The following is an 18,473-nucleotide window of genomic DNA, read 5'->3' on the forward strand; positions in this document are numbered from 1 at the left end:
CTTTAAAGGTTCCTTCCAACCCAACACATTCTATGATTCTATGCTTCTAAGGCCTTTTCTGCTCCTCACACTGCCCTGCCAGTGAGTAGGCTGGGGGGGCACAAAAAGTTGGAAGGGGACACAACAAAACTGCACGATGAAACTGTAAGGGGCCAGTTGTATGAGCTGAATGTTCATAAGTCCATGGGGTCTGATGTGGCCAGCAGGTCGAGGGAGGTCATCCTCCCCCTCTACTCTGCCTTGGTGAGGCCACATCTGGAGTACTGTGTCCAGTTCTGGGGTCCCCGGTTCAAGAGGGACAGGGAACTGCTGGAGAGGGGACAGCAAAGGGCTACCAAGATGATGAGGGGACTGGAACACCTCTCCTATGAAGAAAGGCTGAGGGGTTTGGGTGTCTTCAGTCTGGAAAAAGGACGACTGAGGGGGGACCTTATCAATGCTTATAAATACTTAAAGGGTGGGTGTCAGGAGGATGAGGCCAGGCTCCTTTCATTGGTACCCAGTGACAGGACAAGAGGTAATGGGCACAAACTTGAGCATAGGAAGTTCCACCTAAACATGAGGAGGCACTTCTTTACTTTGAGGGTGGCAGAGCCCTGGCACAGGCTGCCCAGAGAGGTGGTGGAGTCTCCATCTCTGGAGACATTCAAAACCCACCTGGACGCATTCCTGTGCAACCTGCTCTGGGTGACCCTGCTCTGGCAGGGGGGGTTGGACTAGATGATCTCCAGAGGTCCCTTCCAACCCCTACCATTCTGTGATTCTGTGATGCTATTCATCCCAGAGTACTGAAGGAGCTAGCAGATTTATGGCAGGACCTCACTCGATCATCTGCCAAATGTCTTGGGAGTCTGGGGAGGTCTCCGCTGACTGGAAACTAGCCAACGTTATTCCAGTTTACAAGAAGGCCATGAGGGAAGACCCAAGGAACTACAGACCTGTTCGTCTAATCTCAGTACCTGGAAAAATTATGGAGAAGTTCACAGTGGATGCTATTGAAAGGCATTTAAAGAGCAATGCAATCATCAGGCACAGTCAACATGGCTTCACAACAGTGAAAGTCCTGTCTAACTAATTTAATAACCTTCTACAATAAGGTCACCTGCCTAGTGGATAAAGGGAAGGCGCAGATGTAGTTTTTCTGGATTTTAGTAAGGCTTTTGGTACTGTCCTTCACAGCATCCTTCTGGACAAGTTGTCCAACTGTGAGCAGGTTCACGGTGCACTGGGTGAAGAGCTGGCTGAACAGTAAGGCTCAAAGGGTTGTAGTGAATGGGGCTACATCTGGCTGGCAACCAGTCACCAGTGGTGTTCCTCAGGCCTTAATTCTAGGGTCAGTTCTGTTCAATATTTTTATCAGTGATTTGGACACAGGAGTTGAATGCACCATTAGCAAGTTTGCTGATGATACTAAACTGGGAGGTGCTGTTGACTCTCTTGAGGGACAAGATTCTGCACCTGGGACAGAGTAACACTGGACACAAGTATAAACTGGGAGAGGAGCGGCTGGAGAGCAGCCCCACAGAAAGGGATCTGGGGGTGCTGGTTGACAGCAGGCTCAATAGGAGTCAGCAGTGTGCCCTGGCAGCCAGGAGGGCACACCGCATCCTGGGGTGCATCAAACACAGCATAACCAGCCGGATAAGAGAGGTGATGATCCTGCTGTATTTAGCGTTGGTGCGGCCTCACCTTGAGTACTGTGTGCAGTTCTGGGCCCCACAATTTAAGTAGGATGTGAAGGTAAGATTGCATCCAGAGGAGGGCAACAAAACTGGTGAGAGGACTGGAAGGCATGTCCTATGAGGAGTGGCTGAGGACTCTGGGTTTGTCTAGTTTGGAGAGAAGGAGGCTGAGGGGCGACCTCATTGCTCTCTACAGCTTCCTGAGGAGGGGACGTGGAGAGGGAGGTGCTGAGCTCTTCTCCCTGGGATCCAGGGACAGGACACAGGGGAATGGCTCAAACCTGTGTCAGGGGAGGATCAGACTGGACATTAGGAAGCATTTCTTTACCAAGAGGGTGGTCAAACACTGGAACAGGCTTCCTAGAGAGGTGGTTGATGCCCCATGCCTGTCAGGGTTTAAGAGGCATTTGGACAATGCCCTTAATAACATGCTTTAACTTTTGGTCAGTCCTGAATTATTAGGCAGATTGACTAGATAATTGTTGTAGGTCCCTTCCAACTTAGATATTCTATTCTATTCTATTCTATTCTATTCTATTCTATTCTATTCTATTCTATTCTATTCTAAATACAGCTTAATTTATAATTTCTAGTCACCTGGACCCTCTGCAGATCAGGTCAAGTCTTAATACATGATTTGCTGTATCAATGCAACAATCATAATCTAGACTCAAAATTCATATAAAAGAATACGAGTCACTCAGTCCTTGGATGAAGCAGATGACAGTGGAGGCATCCCTGGCCACCAGAGCATCACAGGCCTCAATGTCTAACAGCAGTCCAAGCTCCCCACTTCAGACTTGTAACTCCTTGATTTTATAGACAGTGCTCTGTATGCTGTTATGCTTCCCTGTTCTGTGATGGGGTCATCAACAACACATGGTTGGTCAGGGGCCTGGGACCTTCAAGGCCAGTAAGGAAGGGAGTAATTGGCCTGGCACCTAGGAATCTTTAACCTGGTATGGAGGGAAAGAATAAATCTGTTTGGTTTGTCTACTTGGTTCACAGGACCTTCAGGGCCTGATAATGAGGGAAAGGGAACGAATACATGACCCACTCAATCACAGAGAATGTCTGTCTGCCTTATAAAATGGTTTTAGTTATGCTAACCACGTTACCGGGGTTGGGAGCAAGTGGTACTGGTCACAGTGCTACATACTATAATAAATACATTTATTTGCTCAGCATCAAACCACATTGCTCTCCCCATGCAAGTTTCAAATCTTTTACCTTCTATCACACACTTTTCATCAAAACTATTCTCAAGGAAACTCTTACCTTACAATAAATAGATATGGGAGAAACTTCGTTCTGATAGAGCACTCAGGCTCTGCTCAGATACTACATCAGGCAGAATACCTCTGTGGCACATGTTGATACAAGCATATAAGTTATTAACATACAAGTTATTTAAATGCTTGTATAATTCTGAACAAATATTCCAACATATCTGTTGCTAAGTAACACAAGGCATACCGTACTGCTTGCCGTAATTTGTTATGTACCTAAACAACTATCGTGGACATAGTTAAGACATATATTAATCACTGAGGGAATTTAATAAATGTTTGTATATGGACCTTGAGAGTTGTCTCACCTTAGTCTGTGCCGCTGGGGATTCATGAATCTGAGTCACTTACACCCCCCCTCTTTTCTGAGTGGGGCGTGACAGAAGGCTAAGGCCTACTTCGAATTAAATCTGGCAAGGGATGTCAAGGACAACAAGAAGGGCTTCTTCAACTAAATCAGCAGTAAAAGGAAGACTAGGGAAACTGTGGGGCCGCTGCTGAATGAGGTAGGTGCCCTGGTGATGGAGGATGCAGAGAAGGCGGAGTTACTGAATGTCTTCTTTGCTTCAGTCTTTACTGCTAAGGCCGGCCCTCAGGAACCCCAGACCCTGGAGGTAAGAGATAGAGAGTCTGGAGTAAGGAAGACTCTCCCTCGATCAAGGAGGATCAGATTCGAGATCATTTAGGCAATCTCGACACCCACAAATCCATGGGCCCTGATGGGATGCACCCACGAGTGCTGAGGGAGCTGGCAGATGTTATTGCAAAGCCGCTCTCCATCATCTTTGAAAGGTCCTGGAGAACAGGAGAGGTGCCTGAGGACTGGAGGAAAGCCACTCCAGTCTTCAAAAAGGGCAAGAAGGAGGACCCAGGGAACTACAGGCTGGTCAGCCTCACCTCCATCCCTGGAAAGGTGATGGAACAGCTCATCTTGGATGTCATCTCTAAGCATGTGGAGGAAGAGAAGGTCATCGGGAGTGGTCAGCATGGATTCACCAAGGGGAAATCATGCTTGACCAATCTGATAGCCTTCTACAATGGAATGACTGGCCGGGTGGATGAGGGGAGAGCAGGGGATGTTGTCTACCTTGACTTCAGCAAGGCGTTCAACATGGTCTCCCACAGCATCCTCATAGGGAAGCTTAGGAAGAGTGGGCTAGATGAATGGACAGTGAGATGGATTGAGAACTGGCTGAATGGCAGAGCTCAGAGGGTCGTGATTAGGGGCACAGAGTCTAGTTGGAGGTCAGTGACGAGTGGTGTTCCCCAGGGGTCAGTACTGGGCCCAGTCCTGTTCAATATATTCATCAATGACCTGGATGAGGGGATAGAGGGCACCCTCAGCAAGTTTGCTGATGACACAAAGCTGGGAGGGGTGGCTGACACACCAGAAGGCTGTGCCGCCATCCAGAGAGACCTGGACAGGCTGGAGAGTTGGGCAGAGAGGAACCTTCTGAAATTCAACAAGGGCAAGTGTAGGGCCCTGCACCTGGGGAGGGATAACCCCATGCACCAGTACAGGTTGGGGGCTGACCTGCTGGAGAGCAGCTTGGTGGAAAGAGACCTGGGAGTCCTGGGGGACAACAGGATGACAATGAGCCAGCAATGTGCCCTTGTGGTGAAGATGGCAGGCAATGATCTCCTCGGGTGCATTAAAAAGAGCATGGCCAGCAGGTGGAGGGAGGTCATCCTCCCCCTCTACTCTGCCCTGGTGAGGCCGCACCTGGAGTACTGTGTCCAGTTCTGGGCTCCCCGGTTCAAGGACAGGGAACTACTGGAGAGAGACCAGTGGAGGGCTACCAAGATGATCAGGGGACTGGAGCACCTCTCTTATGAGGAAAGGCTGAGAGCCCTGGGTCTGTTTAGCCTGGAGAAGAGAAGACTGAGAGGGGACCTCATCAATGCTTATAAATCTAAAGGGCGGGTGTCAAGAGGATGGGGACAGACTCTTCTCAGTGGTGCCCAGTGACAGGACAAGAGGTAACAGGCACAAACTTGAACACAGGAAATTCCATCTCAACATGAGGAGGCACTTCTTTACTTTGAGGGTGGCAGAGCACTGGAACAGGCTGCCCGGAGAGGTGGTGGAGTCTCTGTCTCTGGAGACATTCAAAACCTGCCTGGACACATTCCTGTGCCACCTGCTTTAGGTGACCCTGCTTTGGCAGGGGGGTTGGACTAGATCTCCAAAGGTCTTCCAACCCCTACCATTCTGTGATTCTGTGATATGGGGCAGCCACAACTTCTCTGGGCAACTTGTTCCAGTGTCTCATCACCCTCATCGTAAAAAATTTCTTCCTTGTGTCCAATCTAAACTTACCCTCTTTCAGTTTAAAACCATTGCCTGTTCTCTTATCACTACAGGCCCTAATAAAAGTCTCTCTACGTCTTTATTAAAGCCCCCTTTAGGGACTGGAAGGCTGCAGTCAGGTCTCCCTGGAGCCTCCTCTTCTTCAGGCTGAACACCACCAACTCTCTCAGCCTGTCTTCACAGCAGAGGTGTTCAAACCCTCTGATCATTTACATGACCCTCCTCTGGACCCACTCTAACAGGTCAATATCTTTCTTGTCCTGTGGACCCAAGAGCTGGATGCAGTACTCCAGGTGGGGTCTCACCAGAGTGGAGTAGAGGGGCAGAATCACCTCCCTTGACCTGCTGGCCACGCTTCTTTTGATGCAGCCCAGGATACGACTGGCTTTCTGAGCCGCAAGCGCACATTGCTGGCTCATGTCAGACTTTTCATCCACTAGTAGCCCTGAGTCCTCCTCGGCAGAGCTGCTCTCAGTCCATTCATCCCTCAGTCTGTATTGATACTGGGGTGTGGCGGTGTGCTCTCCCCCTTCCTTCCCCCAGCTCCTGCTCAAGCCATAACCATCAGCAGGAGGTGTGATGAGCTGCACCTGGACTGTGGGGGATGGCTGGCAACACAGTCAAAACACTGTCTGGAGTGGGGGCCTAGACATCCTTTTCCCATGGGAATATGACTATAGGTCAATTATCTTACTCCATAAATAGCGGACAGCCCAAGAGCCCTTTGAGCTCTCCTGCACGGCAGCGGGCTGCACGCCAGGATCTCCCCTTGAGTGGGGACGCTCGCTTAAGGTTCTGCTCCTCGAGGCTGAGAGATTCCTTGCCGCAGCAGATTCTCGGTAAGTGACTGATAGCATGCTAAACTTTGAAATCTTAGCTGAGTGAGATAAGGATTGATTGCGCATATAGAATCCTTTAGACACAAACCGTTGACCAAGTCTGGGACTAGGAGTGGATCCAGCCGCCCCTAGGCTCCTCTCTGAGAAGGAGTTTAGAAAGCCAGGGGGTCCTTTCTGAACCTCGTGACTCAACGGGAGGGTCTCCCTGACAGCTTGTCTGACCCTGGCCTCTGTGCAGTAAATAACCAAGTGTGCCCTGGCATCGAATCTCGTAAAACACTGTCGCATTCACTACTGACTTTGTTAAATCACTGTTTTATATTAATAAATATTTCACTACTTCTCTCTTACAAGTGAAGTTAATCACGATGCGCGCAACATGGGGATTGCCCCAACCCAGGTGCAGGACCTTGCACTCGGCCTTGTTGAACTTCATGAAGTTTGCATGGGCCCACTCCTCAAGCATGTCAAATTCCCTCTGGATGGCATCCCTTCCCTTGAGCAAATCAACTGCACCCCTCAGCTTGGTGTCATCTGCAAACTTGCTGAGGGTGCAGTCAGTCCCACTGTCTGTCATTGATGAAGATATTGAATAGTATTGGTCCCAGTACAGACCCTTGAGAGACACCACTCGTTACTGTTTTTTTTTTTACTTGGACATTGAGCCATTGACTGTAACTATTTGGATGCAGCCATCCAGCCAATTCCTTACCCATCTAACAGTCCATCCTTCAAACCCATATCTCTCCATTTTAGTGGCAAGAATGTTGTGGGGGATCATATCAAAGGCCTTGCAGAAGTCCAGGTAGATGACATCTGTAGCTCTTCCCTTGTCCACTGATGCAGTCACTCCATTGTAGAAGGCTACCAGATTAGTCAGGCGTGATTTGCCCTTGGTGAAGGCATATTGGCTGTCTCTGTTCACCTTCCAGTGTTCCATATGCTTTGACATATCTTCCAGGAGGATCTATCTGTTCCATGATCTTACCAGGCACAGAGGTGAGGCTGACTGTTTGGTAGTTCCCAGGGTCTTTTTTAAAGGTCCCTTTTTAAAAAATGGGCATGATGTTTCCCTTTTTGCAGTCACCAGGGACTTCACCTGACTGCCACGACTTTTTTAATATCACAGAGAGTGGCTTAGGAACTATGTCTGCCAGTTCCCTCAGGACCCTGGGATGCATCTCATCAGGTCCCATGGACTTCTGTATGTTCAGGTTCCTCAGGTGGTCTCGAATCTGATCTTCTCCTATGATGGGAAGGACTTCATTCCCCCAGTCCCTGCACTGAGGTTCAGGGGCTTGAGAGATGTGGGAAGAGAGATTACCATTGAAAACTGAGGCAAAAAACTGTTGAATACCTCAGCTTTCTCCATGTCAGTTGTCACTAGTTTTCTTGTCTCATTTATGGGGGGGTGTGTGTGTGTGCGTACCTTTTCTTTAATCTTCCTTTTCTGGGAAACATACCTGTAGAAGCCCTTATTATTCTTTGCATCCCTTGCAAAGTTCAGCTCCAGCTGTGCCCTAGCTTTCCTGATCACATCCCTTCACATATGGGCAGCGTCCCTATTATTCTTTCCAGCATACTCGTCCCTGCTACTACTGCCTGTGCATTTCCTTCTTACATTTTTTTTTTGACCAGGAGGTCCTTACTCAGCCATGCTGGTCTCCGGCCTTCCTTGACCAATTTCCTACATGTGGCAATTGAGAGCTCTTGTAAGAGCTGCCAGCTCTGTTCATCTCCTTCATCCCTGAGGGCAGTGCTTAAGGTTCATAGAATGTTAATAGAACCTTAAGTGCTTTAGAGCAGGATGTGCTGCCTTCTTCCCAAGCTTGTCATTGAAAGAAATAACAAATTGAAAGAAAACAACCTTGTTTATAACATTTTCAGCATTCCAAACATTTTTCTCAAATGTACTGTTAAAAAGAGACTGCAGCATCTACAGTATGGTACACAATCACAGTTGTGTGACTTAAACCGTTGCTGCATCTTCTGATCCTGCAGCTATAATCTCAAATTAGATTATTGTGACTAATGTACATGAGGACTACTGAGAATAATTAAAAGAACCCCAAAACTTCAAGTAGTTACATGCTGTCCAAACCTAGGTCAAAGTATTTCATTGTACTGGGTTTGTCTGTGATGGAGTTAACTTTCTTCATAGGAGCCCTGTGTTTTGGATTTGTGACTATAACAATCTTGACAACACACCAGTGTTTCAGCTATTGCTGAACAGTGTTAGCACAGTGTCCAGACTTTCTGGTTTTCCTTCTCTGCCCCACTGGGGAGTAGGTTGAGGAGTGAGCAAGAAGTTGGGAGGGGACACAGCTGGAACAGCTGACCTGAACTGGCCAAAGGGATATTCCATTCCATATAATGTCATGCTCAGCAATAAAAATGGAGGGAAGGGTTTTTTTTGGGAGGAAGGTAGCTGTTGTTCAGAGACTGGCTGGACATCAGTCTATTTCCTGGAGGTGGTGAGTGATTGCCTTTGCATCACTTGTTCTGTTTTTCTTTTCTTCTTTCCTTTCTTTTTGTTTTTCTTTTCTTCTTTCTTTTCTCTCTCCTTTCTCAACCCCTGAGTTCTCTTGCTTTTGCTCTTCCTATTCTCTCCCCTGTCCTGCCTTTTTTTTGGGGGAGGGGGAGGAGTGAGGTGCTTAAGCTGCTGGTGAGGGGTAAACTACAACATTAATTTTCACACATTGTTTTAGGAAATAAGTAGTGGTGTCATTTTTTTAATATACATGTTGGAGAAATACCAGAAGTAAAGGGTACAATTAACCACTGTAAATAGTTAGCAAGATGTGGCCCTGGAGAAAGAACAGGATACCATAAATTAGCCAAAATAAGGGAATACCAAGATAAACTCAAGGGGAACAGAACTGCTAACAAGGCCAAAGAAGTCACTTGAACTATGAGTGAACTATCCTAATTAACATATTAAAAAACCCGCCCTCGGTAGGGAAAGCACCCTACTAACAAAAGCCCCCTCCTCATGGAGCATGTGTAGAAAAAGAGAGGACACTGTGAATTCAAGTAGAGACAAGGCACAGCAAGAACCAATGGGAATGAGGATGACTAAGCGTAACTAGAAAGTACTGATAACTGTTGCTTAACTGTTGCTCAAAAATGTATAAATGCTTACCGTGTGCCAACCCAAGGTGTGCTAGCTTTGTGGATGAACCACCTAGCACCCATCTCTGCACAGAAATGAAATAAACAAATATCTCGCCTCTGTGGGTATATTGGCTTCTTGCACACCAGGTTAAAAGAATGCAGGTTTGGGACAACATACATACCTAAATGCAACTTTGAGATTTACCTATAGTAATTTTTATCAATGCATTTTATACATAGTAGATAAATAGCCAACCACATCTGTTATCCTAATTTCATTTTTACAATGTTCTATTACTTGCACCCAAATTTATCCAGTTTCCATAAAGAGCCTATCAGCAGCTTGATTATTTTAAAAACTTACTTTTCAGGTTTAAAAATAAGATTCATGGTAGCCATACATTATACACAAGACCAACCAATACATATTTTATAAAATGGTTTAATGGATGCACACGTCTGATACAGTGATAATAAATTTACTGAATTCTAATTATTCACTGTTGTAAATATTTTACAAAATCATTGTGATTTACCTGGATGGATACACAGTCCTTGATGGAAGAATTATTTAGACTGAATCAGTGGCACATTAAAGAATAAATCTGACAAGATCCCTTCTGCATATTCTTTTGACATGATTCCAGCAAGAGAAACAGCATGGTATAAAAAGTATACAGGAAAGATTGTTCTTATCATAACCATCAAACTTTGGAAATTGTAAATACAAGATCAAGTGGTTGAAACAAAATCATAATAATTGTAATCAGTCAGAAATTACAGTAAGAAATGTTATCCAGTTACATGTAGCTGTCAAAACAATGCATTTCTTTCATTGTCAGTTGATAATTCTTTTCCAACAAGACAGAAAAAACTTTGGCAATTGCAGGCATTGAAAATAATTTTCAAAGTTCAAGACAGTCACAGCATTTTCTTTGCAGAAGGGAAACTGTACACCAAGGCTCCGAGGCTGTAAAAAATGGTTCCAAGTGGAAAAAAAAGTGCAAATATCCTGCACAGATAGTTAAAAAAGCTGCTGGTACAATCATTCACTAACAGATTCTTTGTTTTCTTTTTGCATAGTTCACACATCACTGGGAATGTGATAGGGTGTGCTATTTTTGGCAAGAGCAAAAGAAGTGATAATTGTGTGAGTTGCCATGTTAGACATGATGGATCCATGCAGAATTCAGGTAGAGGGCTGCTACCTGATGTTATTAGACACTGAATACTGATTTTGTTTTTGTTGAAGCAGCTCTGTAATAGCCAACAGCTTCTTAAGAACATGCTGTAGAAAAAAAAAACAAAAAAAACACAACCCAGTACAACCCTACATTAGCAACTAGAAAAAGTCAAAACCCATCTTGCTTGAGAAGCATCTTCAACATTAACCTATCAGACTTAGAATTAGGTAGTTTAAAATATATTTAAGCCCCCTTTACACCACCGCCCCAAGCTCCAATTCCCTAGTCACTAAGACATTACTTCAAAAGGCAACTGCAAAGCAGCAATATGAAACTTATCTGCACCCATGGAGACCCATTAAGTCTTGCCAACTTAACCTGAGAGTTTCAAAATCAAAGAGAGTTCTCCCATCTGTTAAAAACAATCTGTAAACCAAAAATCCATTCTCAGGTATTTTCCCTATGTGAAAGTGCAGAACAGGGACAAGAATGAAAGAAGAGTCCGGTGATAAAAAAAAAAGGTGATAATGCACAGGCAGAACTACTCTCTTTTCACTTTCTGAAAACATGGTCATTAAACTAAACCAAATGCAACTGAACATACACATAAAACAGGCTGAGAAATTGTATTGCTAACACACTGTCATGAGTTCAATCATTTTTTCATTATAGTAGAACTATGTTCAACTACAACAGGGTGATCCTGAACCATTAGGGCACTTACAGGAGGAAAAGGGGAAAAAAAATCAATTTTTTTTTTTTATAGAAACCCATGAGGAAAAATTACTCCTCTGAAGTAGAAATATAAGTTTATCGAGGAAACAGTATCACATCAGTAATCATTATGTACTTCAGATACAGGCTTTGTGAAATAAATGATATCCCTTAAGCAATACATATTTAGTACTGAAAACTTCTACTATCCTGTCTTGCCAGTCTAGCTATCATTTTTGCTTTGTCAAGACTAGCAGTAGCTGTAAGTGAATTATGAACTTGAACATGATTGATGTTTTTCCCCTCATATGCCACTGAAGAGGTAAATTGTAGTAGTTATTAAACTGGATTAGTTTTGAATTGCTATAATGAAGCATTATCTCATTTCTAATTCCTTGAGCTTTCTTCTGCCAAAGATGATTAAATACAAATATATTTTCACCTTTTGCAAAATCACCATAAAAGTTCCCAGTAAACCCCTCATTTAAAAAAGATTACTGCTGAAAAATGCATTATTTGAGTAACATCTGCTGCCAGGAGAAAGAAATATAGATTTATTGTCTACCTAGGTTTAAATTAAGGCCTTCAAAGAATCGGCTATAGGAAGACCAGTCTTTAAACCATGAGAATAATAAGAAATCTGATTAGAAGTTATTTTGAAACAATTAAATTAGAAACTATTTTAAAAACGATCTCGTTGAAAATGAGTCATTAAACAAATAGTTTAAACTGATACTGATTAAATTTAAGAAGACCATCTCTAAACAAAAAGGCTTTCTATAATACAACTGCCCCTGCCCTCAAATCGTTAGTATTAAAAAAGGAAGACTACTTAAATTATCTCCTGCACAGCACAGTATACTAGTCAAGCATACCAAAACATATTATTGTGCAATAAGTAGAATTGCCAACTTGAAGTTCATCATAATTAGTAGACCATAGGCAAGTATATTACTTTTGTAGTATTTTGAGAAAATGCATGAAGTCATTTGAATTCTTTTCCTCTTAAAATGTAAGTTTTCATAAAAGCTGTATATAAGTTTAATAGTTGGAACAGAACACTAATTTATAGTGTTTGCTAGAGAAGTTTGCCATGTTTCTTTACAAATGTAATAAATCAGGAAGCAGAAATGAAGAAGTGATAGAAAGCTAAGGAAAGTAAATTAAGTTATTTAGTTCTCAATTAGAAGAACCAGATCCTAAAACTAGAGTCTGTCAGGAGACAGTAATTTCTTGAATTTAGGCTTCCTCTAGAAACTAAAAACTTCACCTGGAAACTAAATAAAAAAAAAGCAAAAAACCAAAACAAAACACCAAAACCCAACCTACTGCTTTAAAACATCTTTGGTTTTGTTGTATAAATACTTAGTTCATAGTTTTGATCTTTACCTTTACAACTAGCAACCTCCTGGTGAAATTTACATATTATTTATCACTCATACTGCTGGACAGAAAAATTGCAAAAGAATCACGATATTAAGCAATAACTCAAGACATGCTATCTGTACCTGTGATTTTTGTTAACCATTGTAGTTTACCTGCATTACACCTCGCTCATTACTGAGTGTCCGAAGTTCATCTGAATGTGCCACACACATCTCATGCAAGGCTGCCAGATAACGGGATAAGTCAGTTCTAGAGTGCTCTGTAGTGTCTGGAAGCTCAGGAACATTCTTTAACAAAAATTATGAGAGCAGACTTAGAATGGTGAGTAGCCAGGCATATAAAAAAATTAAATTATAGTTCTACCGACCCGCCAACAGCTGTTTTGATACTGCAAGCAAGTACTGCAATGTTTTTCTTCACAATTAAGTCTTCTGTCCACGTTATCTAATACAAATTATATATTTCCTCCTCTCCACAAGCATCTGTTTTATGAAGATATTTTAATTATGGTTACACATTTTACATGGAGAGATTACTAAATATGCAGCAATTCCTATTCCTACTAGGAGGGTTCTACTAAAAGGTTTGATGTTGCTATGCTACCTCTGAGCTGACCAGAAAGATACTGAGAAAAGAGATTCACATTATATCCTCCCCCCAAATGAAGGGGATCCATCCATTAGGTGGGGGTTTTTAAAATTTAAATCAGACAATAGCAGCAGCAAAAATGGACATCACCCCCACCCACAAACTATCAAGTCGGTAAATCCACTAATAAAATAATGTAATTAAAACAGTAGATTAATCAGTTATTTTAAAACCCAACAGTTTTCTGAATCCCCATGCATGATCTGCCATTTAATGAAAAAACCAATATATCATAATATGCAGAAGTTGCTGTTTAACCAGAAAAAGGTGACATATGGCATTCCACCTGAATGACACACTTCAAAACACTCATTCTTATAGATTATCAAAATAATCTGAGATGTCTTCTAGGTCACTTTTAATGGTTCAATTCAAGCTAGGCACATTTCATTCATCTTCATATTTAAAACAAATTCTTGGTTTAATCATATACATATATACATACATGAGCTCCTAACTCATGTTATAGCTATCATACACAAATCAGTAACAGTTTCAAAGTGAACTGCAATTATTACTTTCTTTTAAATGACAATATCTAGAATTCATGCAGTGAGACATTTGGTAATGTATAACTAAAATTGAACATATTTTTTAAAACTTCTATTTTTTCAATGTCGGGTCAAAACCATATGACAAATTACACATAAGAATTTTTTGTTTTAAAATATTTTTTTAAAAGACTGGTATTTTTGGCCAAAAGCCCTAATCCTTGGGGAGAAGCTCAAATAGATATCATGTCTACAGCAGTACTAATGAATAAAATATTTCTAAAAGGACATTTGATTTGCTTTAATTCAGTGCAACAGGCCAGTAATATGCAGATCCTAAACAAACATAAGAAAAAATTTCCAGTAACAAGCATTCAAAATTGTGTGGAAGCTGATGCATTTTTGAGGTAGTTAACAAGAACTGTAAAGAATTTTGATTTACAATGTTGCTATACAACTTCCAATAATTTTTTTTTAAGCCACTTACCCCAAGTTCATCTAAGAACATGATCATGCGATGTTTGTTACTCTTGATGAATGGATTTACCCCCTCCATATATGGCTCCTAGTAATTTTTAAAAGTATTTATTAGAACAAATCAGTACCGATTTAATAGTCATACCTGAAGTGAACACATCGTAATCAGAGACAAATGACACTCCAATACACAAATGTGTCATCTGGAGTGATTTTATTTTTTCAAGTGAATTTATAATGACTGGTGTACAACCAGTCAAAAGATTACACTTTTTTATATTCCAGATGAATTCTGAAATTGTTTATATATGTAGTGTGACATAGAATTTTACATTTCTGAAATATTAAAGATGGACTTCTTTTCTTCATTGCAGCTATATAATGGAGAAAACACTTTCAGAGGTAACACCAGGACATAAGTGCCCTCCTTCTCATTCTTTCATTAATGCTTACATTCCAAGTTGTGAGTATCAGATAAATGGCTGTATAACGTCAGCCTGAACTCGCTTTTTTTCATTATGCTTAAGTCAACAGATTTTTATTGTTCGACCATGTTGTGACTTGGGAACCAGAACAGACCAATTATTGCTGGCGTTCTTTTAGAGATGCAATAGAAACCTTATGAAAGCTGAGGTTTTTAGTGCAACTTGTAAAACTGATTTACAAAATTATCTCAAGCAATATGAAAATGAGTACAAATAAAAGAGGTGTTTCAAAATGCTGTACCAACAGAAAAAAGCAGTCTAAGGAATAAGTAGAGGAAAAGTGTGTGTGTGAAAGGGGGAAGCCAGAGGTTGGTATCTGTTCACTTGTTTCAGAATTAAAATACTCTATATCCAGGCTGGAAGTTTAGTCCTAATTGATCTCAATTTGGAAGTGAATTATTACATATAGTATACAAAAGAACATGGATATGGAATGCATTTCAAGGTTCTGTACAGAGACATACTAATATTACTGAAAGATGTCTCCCCATTTTGACATCAAATAATCAATGGAAATGCAAAAAGGCTCCCATCATCTACTTAAGGCAGATGATACATCCTTCTTGAACAGATTCTTTCTAATCACAGATTTCTACTCTAGCATATCTCAATTGTCTTTTTGATATGGATATTCCGAAAGAAAATTTACCCATTTTACCATCACATAGATGCTTTCTTTGTGGAGGGATGGTTGCCTGCCTCTCCTCTCCCACTTTTCCAACTCCAACACCCATCTAGTTGACCAAGGGAAGCCAGTAGATGTGGTGCTTTTAGACTTTAGCAAAGCTTTTGATACTCTGTCCTGGTCTGAGGTAAAACAGAACCAATTTTCTATTTTGTAATTTTACTTTTTAGCTGGGCCTCTTCTAACTGACTAAAGTCTGAAATTAACAGCATATTGTTCAGAAACTGTTCACTCTCAGAGTGATAAGACCTGATTATACCAAGGAATGGTACGCACAGAGGCTCTTGCTTAGACTTATTGCTATAACAACCAAGGTCAGCTAACTTCGCTATTTGCCCCGTTAGAGGGTCGGAAGCGGAGAAGCCTAGAGGGGTCCCACCTGCAGGGAGGAGCAGACAGGACAGGTGACCCAAAACTGACCAACAGGGCATTCCATCCCATCTGCCCTATGCTCAGTATAAAAGCTGAGGGAGCAAAGGGTCAGCTCTCTTTCTGCAATGGCCAATGTCCGAGGAGGACCCTGTCTGTTCGTCTGCCTTTGATCCCGATTCCAAGCATCGCTGACTCCAGTCTGGGACTTTCCCTGTGCCTGCTGGTGACGCGATCATCATCCTGGGAGCTGGATACAGTTTTGTATATACTGTATATATTTCAATTTTTTATTATTTTTAATTTATTATTTTATTAACTTATTAATATTTTCATTAAAATAGTTTAGTTTTTTCTAAACTCATAAATCTCTTTATCTCTTCTTCTCCTCTCTTTGGAGGTGGGGGGAGCATCTGACATTCTGATTGGTCAATCCGGCCCAAACCACAACATACTGTCTCTCACAGTATCCTTCTGAATAAACTGTCCAGCATACCGCTAGACCAGTCCATAATACATTGGGTGAGCAATTGGCTGATGGGTTGGGCTCAAAGGGTTATAGTAAATGGGGTTACATCAGGCTGGTGGCCAGTCATCAGTGGGGTTCCTCAGGGCTCAATTTTAGGGCCAGTGCTCTTTAATGTTTTTATAAATGATCTGGATGCAGGAATCGAATGTACATTAAGTAAGTTTGCCAACAATACTAAACTAGGAGGAGCTGTGGATTCCCTTGAGGCTAGAGAGGCCTTACAGAGAGATCTGGATAGACTAGAGAGCTGGGCAATCACCAGCTGTATGAAATTTAACAAGAGCAAGTGCAGGATTCTCCACCTGGGATGGGGCAATCCTGGTTATATGTAGAAATTGAGGGATGAGAGGCTGGAGAGCAGCCCTGTGGAAAGAGATCTGGGGGGTCTGGGTTGATGGCAAGTTGACTATGAGTCAACAGTGTGCCCAGGCAACCAAATGGGCCAACCATGTCCTGGGGTGCATCAAGCACAGCATAGCTAGCCAGTCGACGGAGGTGATTGTCCCACTCTACACTGCGCTGGTGCGGCCCCACCTCAAGTTCTGTGTGCAGTTTTGGGCGCCTCAATATAAGAAGGACATCAAACTATGAGAGTGTCCAGAGGAGGGCAACCAAGATGGTGAAAGGCCTCGAGGGCAAGACTTACAAGGAGCAGCTGAGGTCACTTGGTTTGTTCAGCTTGGAGAAGAGAAGGCTGAGGGGTGACCTCATCGCAGTCTACAACTTCCTCAAGGGGGACAGCAGCGAGAGACGTGCTGATCTCCTCTCTCTGGTGACCAGCAATAGGACACAAGGAATGAATCTGCGCCAGGGGAAGTTCAGGTTGGATGTCAGGAAAAGGTTCTTCACTGAGAGGGTGGTTGGTCACTGGAACAGCCTCCCCAGGGAAGCAGTCACGGCACCAAGCCTGTCAGAGTTCCAGGAGCATCTGGATGACACTCTTAGTCATATGGTTTAGTTTTAGGTAGTCCTGCGAGGAGCAGGGAGTTGGATTTGATGATCCTTATGGGTCTCTTCCAACTTGAGATATTCTATGAATACTAGAGTATGGCTGCTACCCTTTTGGTCATTGACAGACAGAAAAAACAGTCCACATACTTCCACTGTTGTCTTTGGAACAAATGTCTGAGTTTATCTGTTCTCATAGCATGAAAATATGGTTGCATCACTCTTTATAATAGCTACTAGTATGGCTATTGGTTCATCAACTATTTTAACAGGTCACTGCTGTTGTTCATACTACCAGATTAAAAATCTTCATGGTATGTACCAAATCATAGAATCGCTGAGGTTGGAAGGGACCTTTAAGATCATCAAGTCCAACCATTAACCTACCCTGACAAAAACCACTTCTAAACCATGTCCCTAAGTGCCCCATCTACCCTTTTTTTTAAACACCTCCAGGGATGGTGAATCCACCACCTCCCTGGGCAGCCTATTCCAATGTTTAATAACCCTTTCAGTGAAAAAATGTTTCCTAATATCCAATCTAAACCTCCCCTGACGTAACTTGAACCCGTTTCCTCTTGTCCTATCACTTGTCACCAGGGAGAAGAGGTCAGCCCCCATCTCTCTACAACCTCCTTTCAGGTAGTTGTAGAGGGTGATAAGGTCTCCCCTCAGCCTCCTCTTCTCCAGGCTAAACACCCCCAGCTCCCTCAGTCGTTCCTCAAAATCATTCACATAAGTTTCTAGATGACTCATTCTCAAATGATTGACTCCTCTTTCCAATTCATCCAGACTTTATGCTACTGCTCTAGTTTAAATCAATACCCTGTTGAGCTCCAACTGAAGATAGAAGGAACTGCAAGAACAAGGCCTCCTCGCTGATGAAGACACCCAGGTCACACATCACAATTTGCACAAGAAAACAGCAACAGATTTTTGTCTGTATTAAAGGGGGACATTGAAATGTATTGGAAACACAGTTCTAGACTGTTCTGCGTAAAATTATATTCACCTTAGCTCCAAATTCAACCAGATTTGCTAAATTCTGCACAGACTTGGCAACCAGCGTCAGTGTTCTTGCAGCAGTAGGGGAAGGAGAATCTGATAGGAATATAAAGTAGAGAGTTACTGGCCATTCAATTTAAAACTTCCAGTAGTCACATGAAAGTTAAGCTCTTCTACAATTTGTTATTTATCATGGAATTAAATACTTTGAATGCTGTAACAGAACTGCATGTGGAAAATATCTCATGATCAAGTAAACTTTTGTTGTTTTTAATAATTATGTCCACAAAAAATATTCATATGCATATCTGCCTTTC

The 18,473-nt window shown here is 42.4% G+C and overlaps 1 protein-coding gene across 1 annotated transcript in view; it reads right to left on the reverse strand.

The window, feature by feature from the left end:
• Positions 1-9,696: 9,696 nt before the first annotated feature.
• The window catches only part of LOC128902080 (ras GTPase-activating protein 1-like), a 79,856-nt gene continuing 71,079 nt past the window's right edge, over positions 9,697-18,473 (reverse strand). Inside the window, exons 22-25 of the mRNA XM_054184431.1 lie at positions 18,164-18,252; positions 14,146-14,223; positions 12,672-12,806; positions 9,697-10,523 (exon numbers count right to left, since the gene is read on the reverse strand). Of these exons, the coding sequence (XP_054040406.1) occupies positions 10,440-10,523; positions 12,672-12,806; positions 14,146-14,223; positions 18,164-18,252 (386 nt within the window). The 3' untranslated portion in view covers positions 9,697-10,439. The remainder of the gene's footprint in view (positions 10,524-12,671; positions 12,807-14,145; positions 14,224-18,163; positions 18,253-18,473) is intronic.

Source organism: Rissa tridactyla, chromosome W, assembly GCF_028500815.1.
Source record: "Rissa tridactyla isolate bRisTri1 chromosome W, bRisTri1.patW.cur.20221130, whole genome shotgun sequence".
Classification (NCBI taxonomy): Eukaryota; Metazoa; Chordata; class Aves; order Charadriiformes; family Laridae; genus Rissa; species Rissa tridactyla.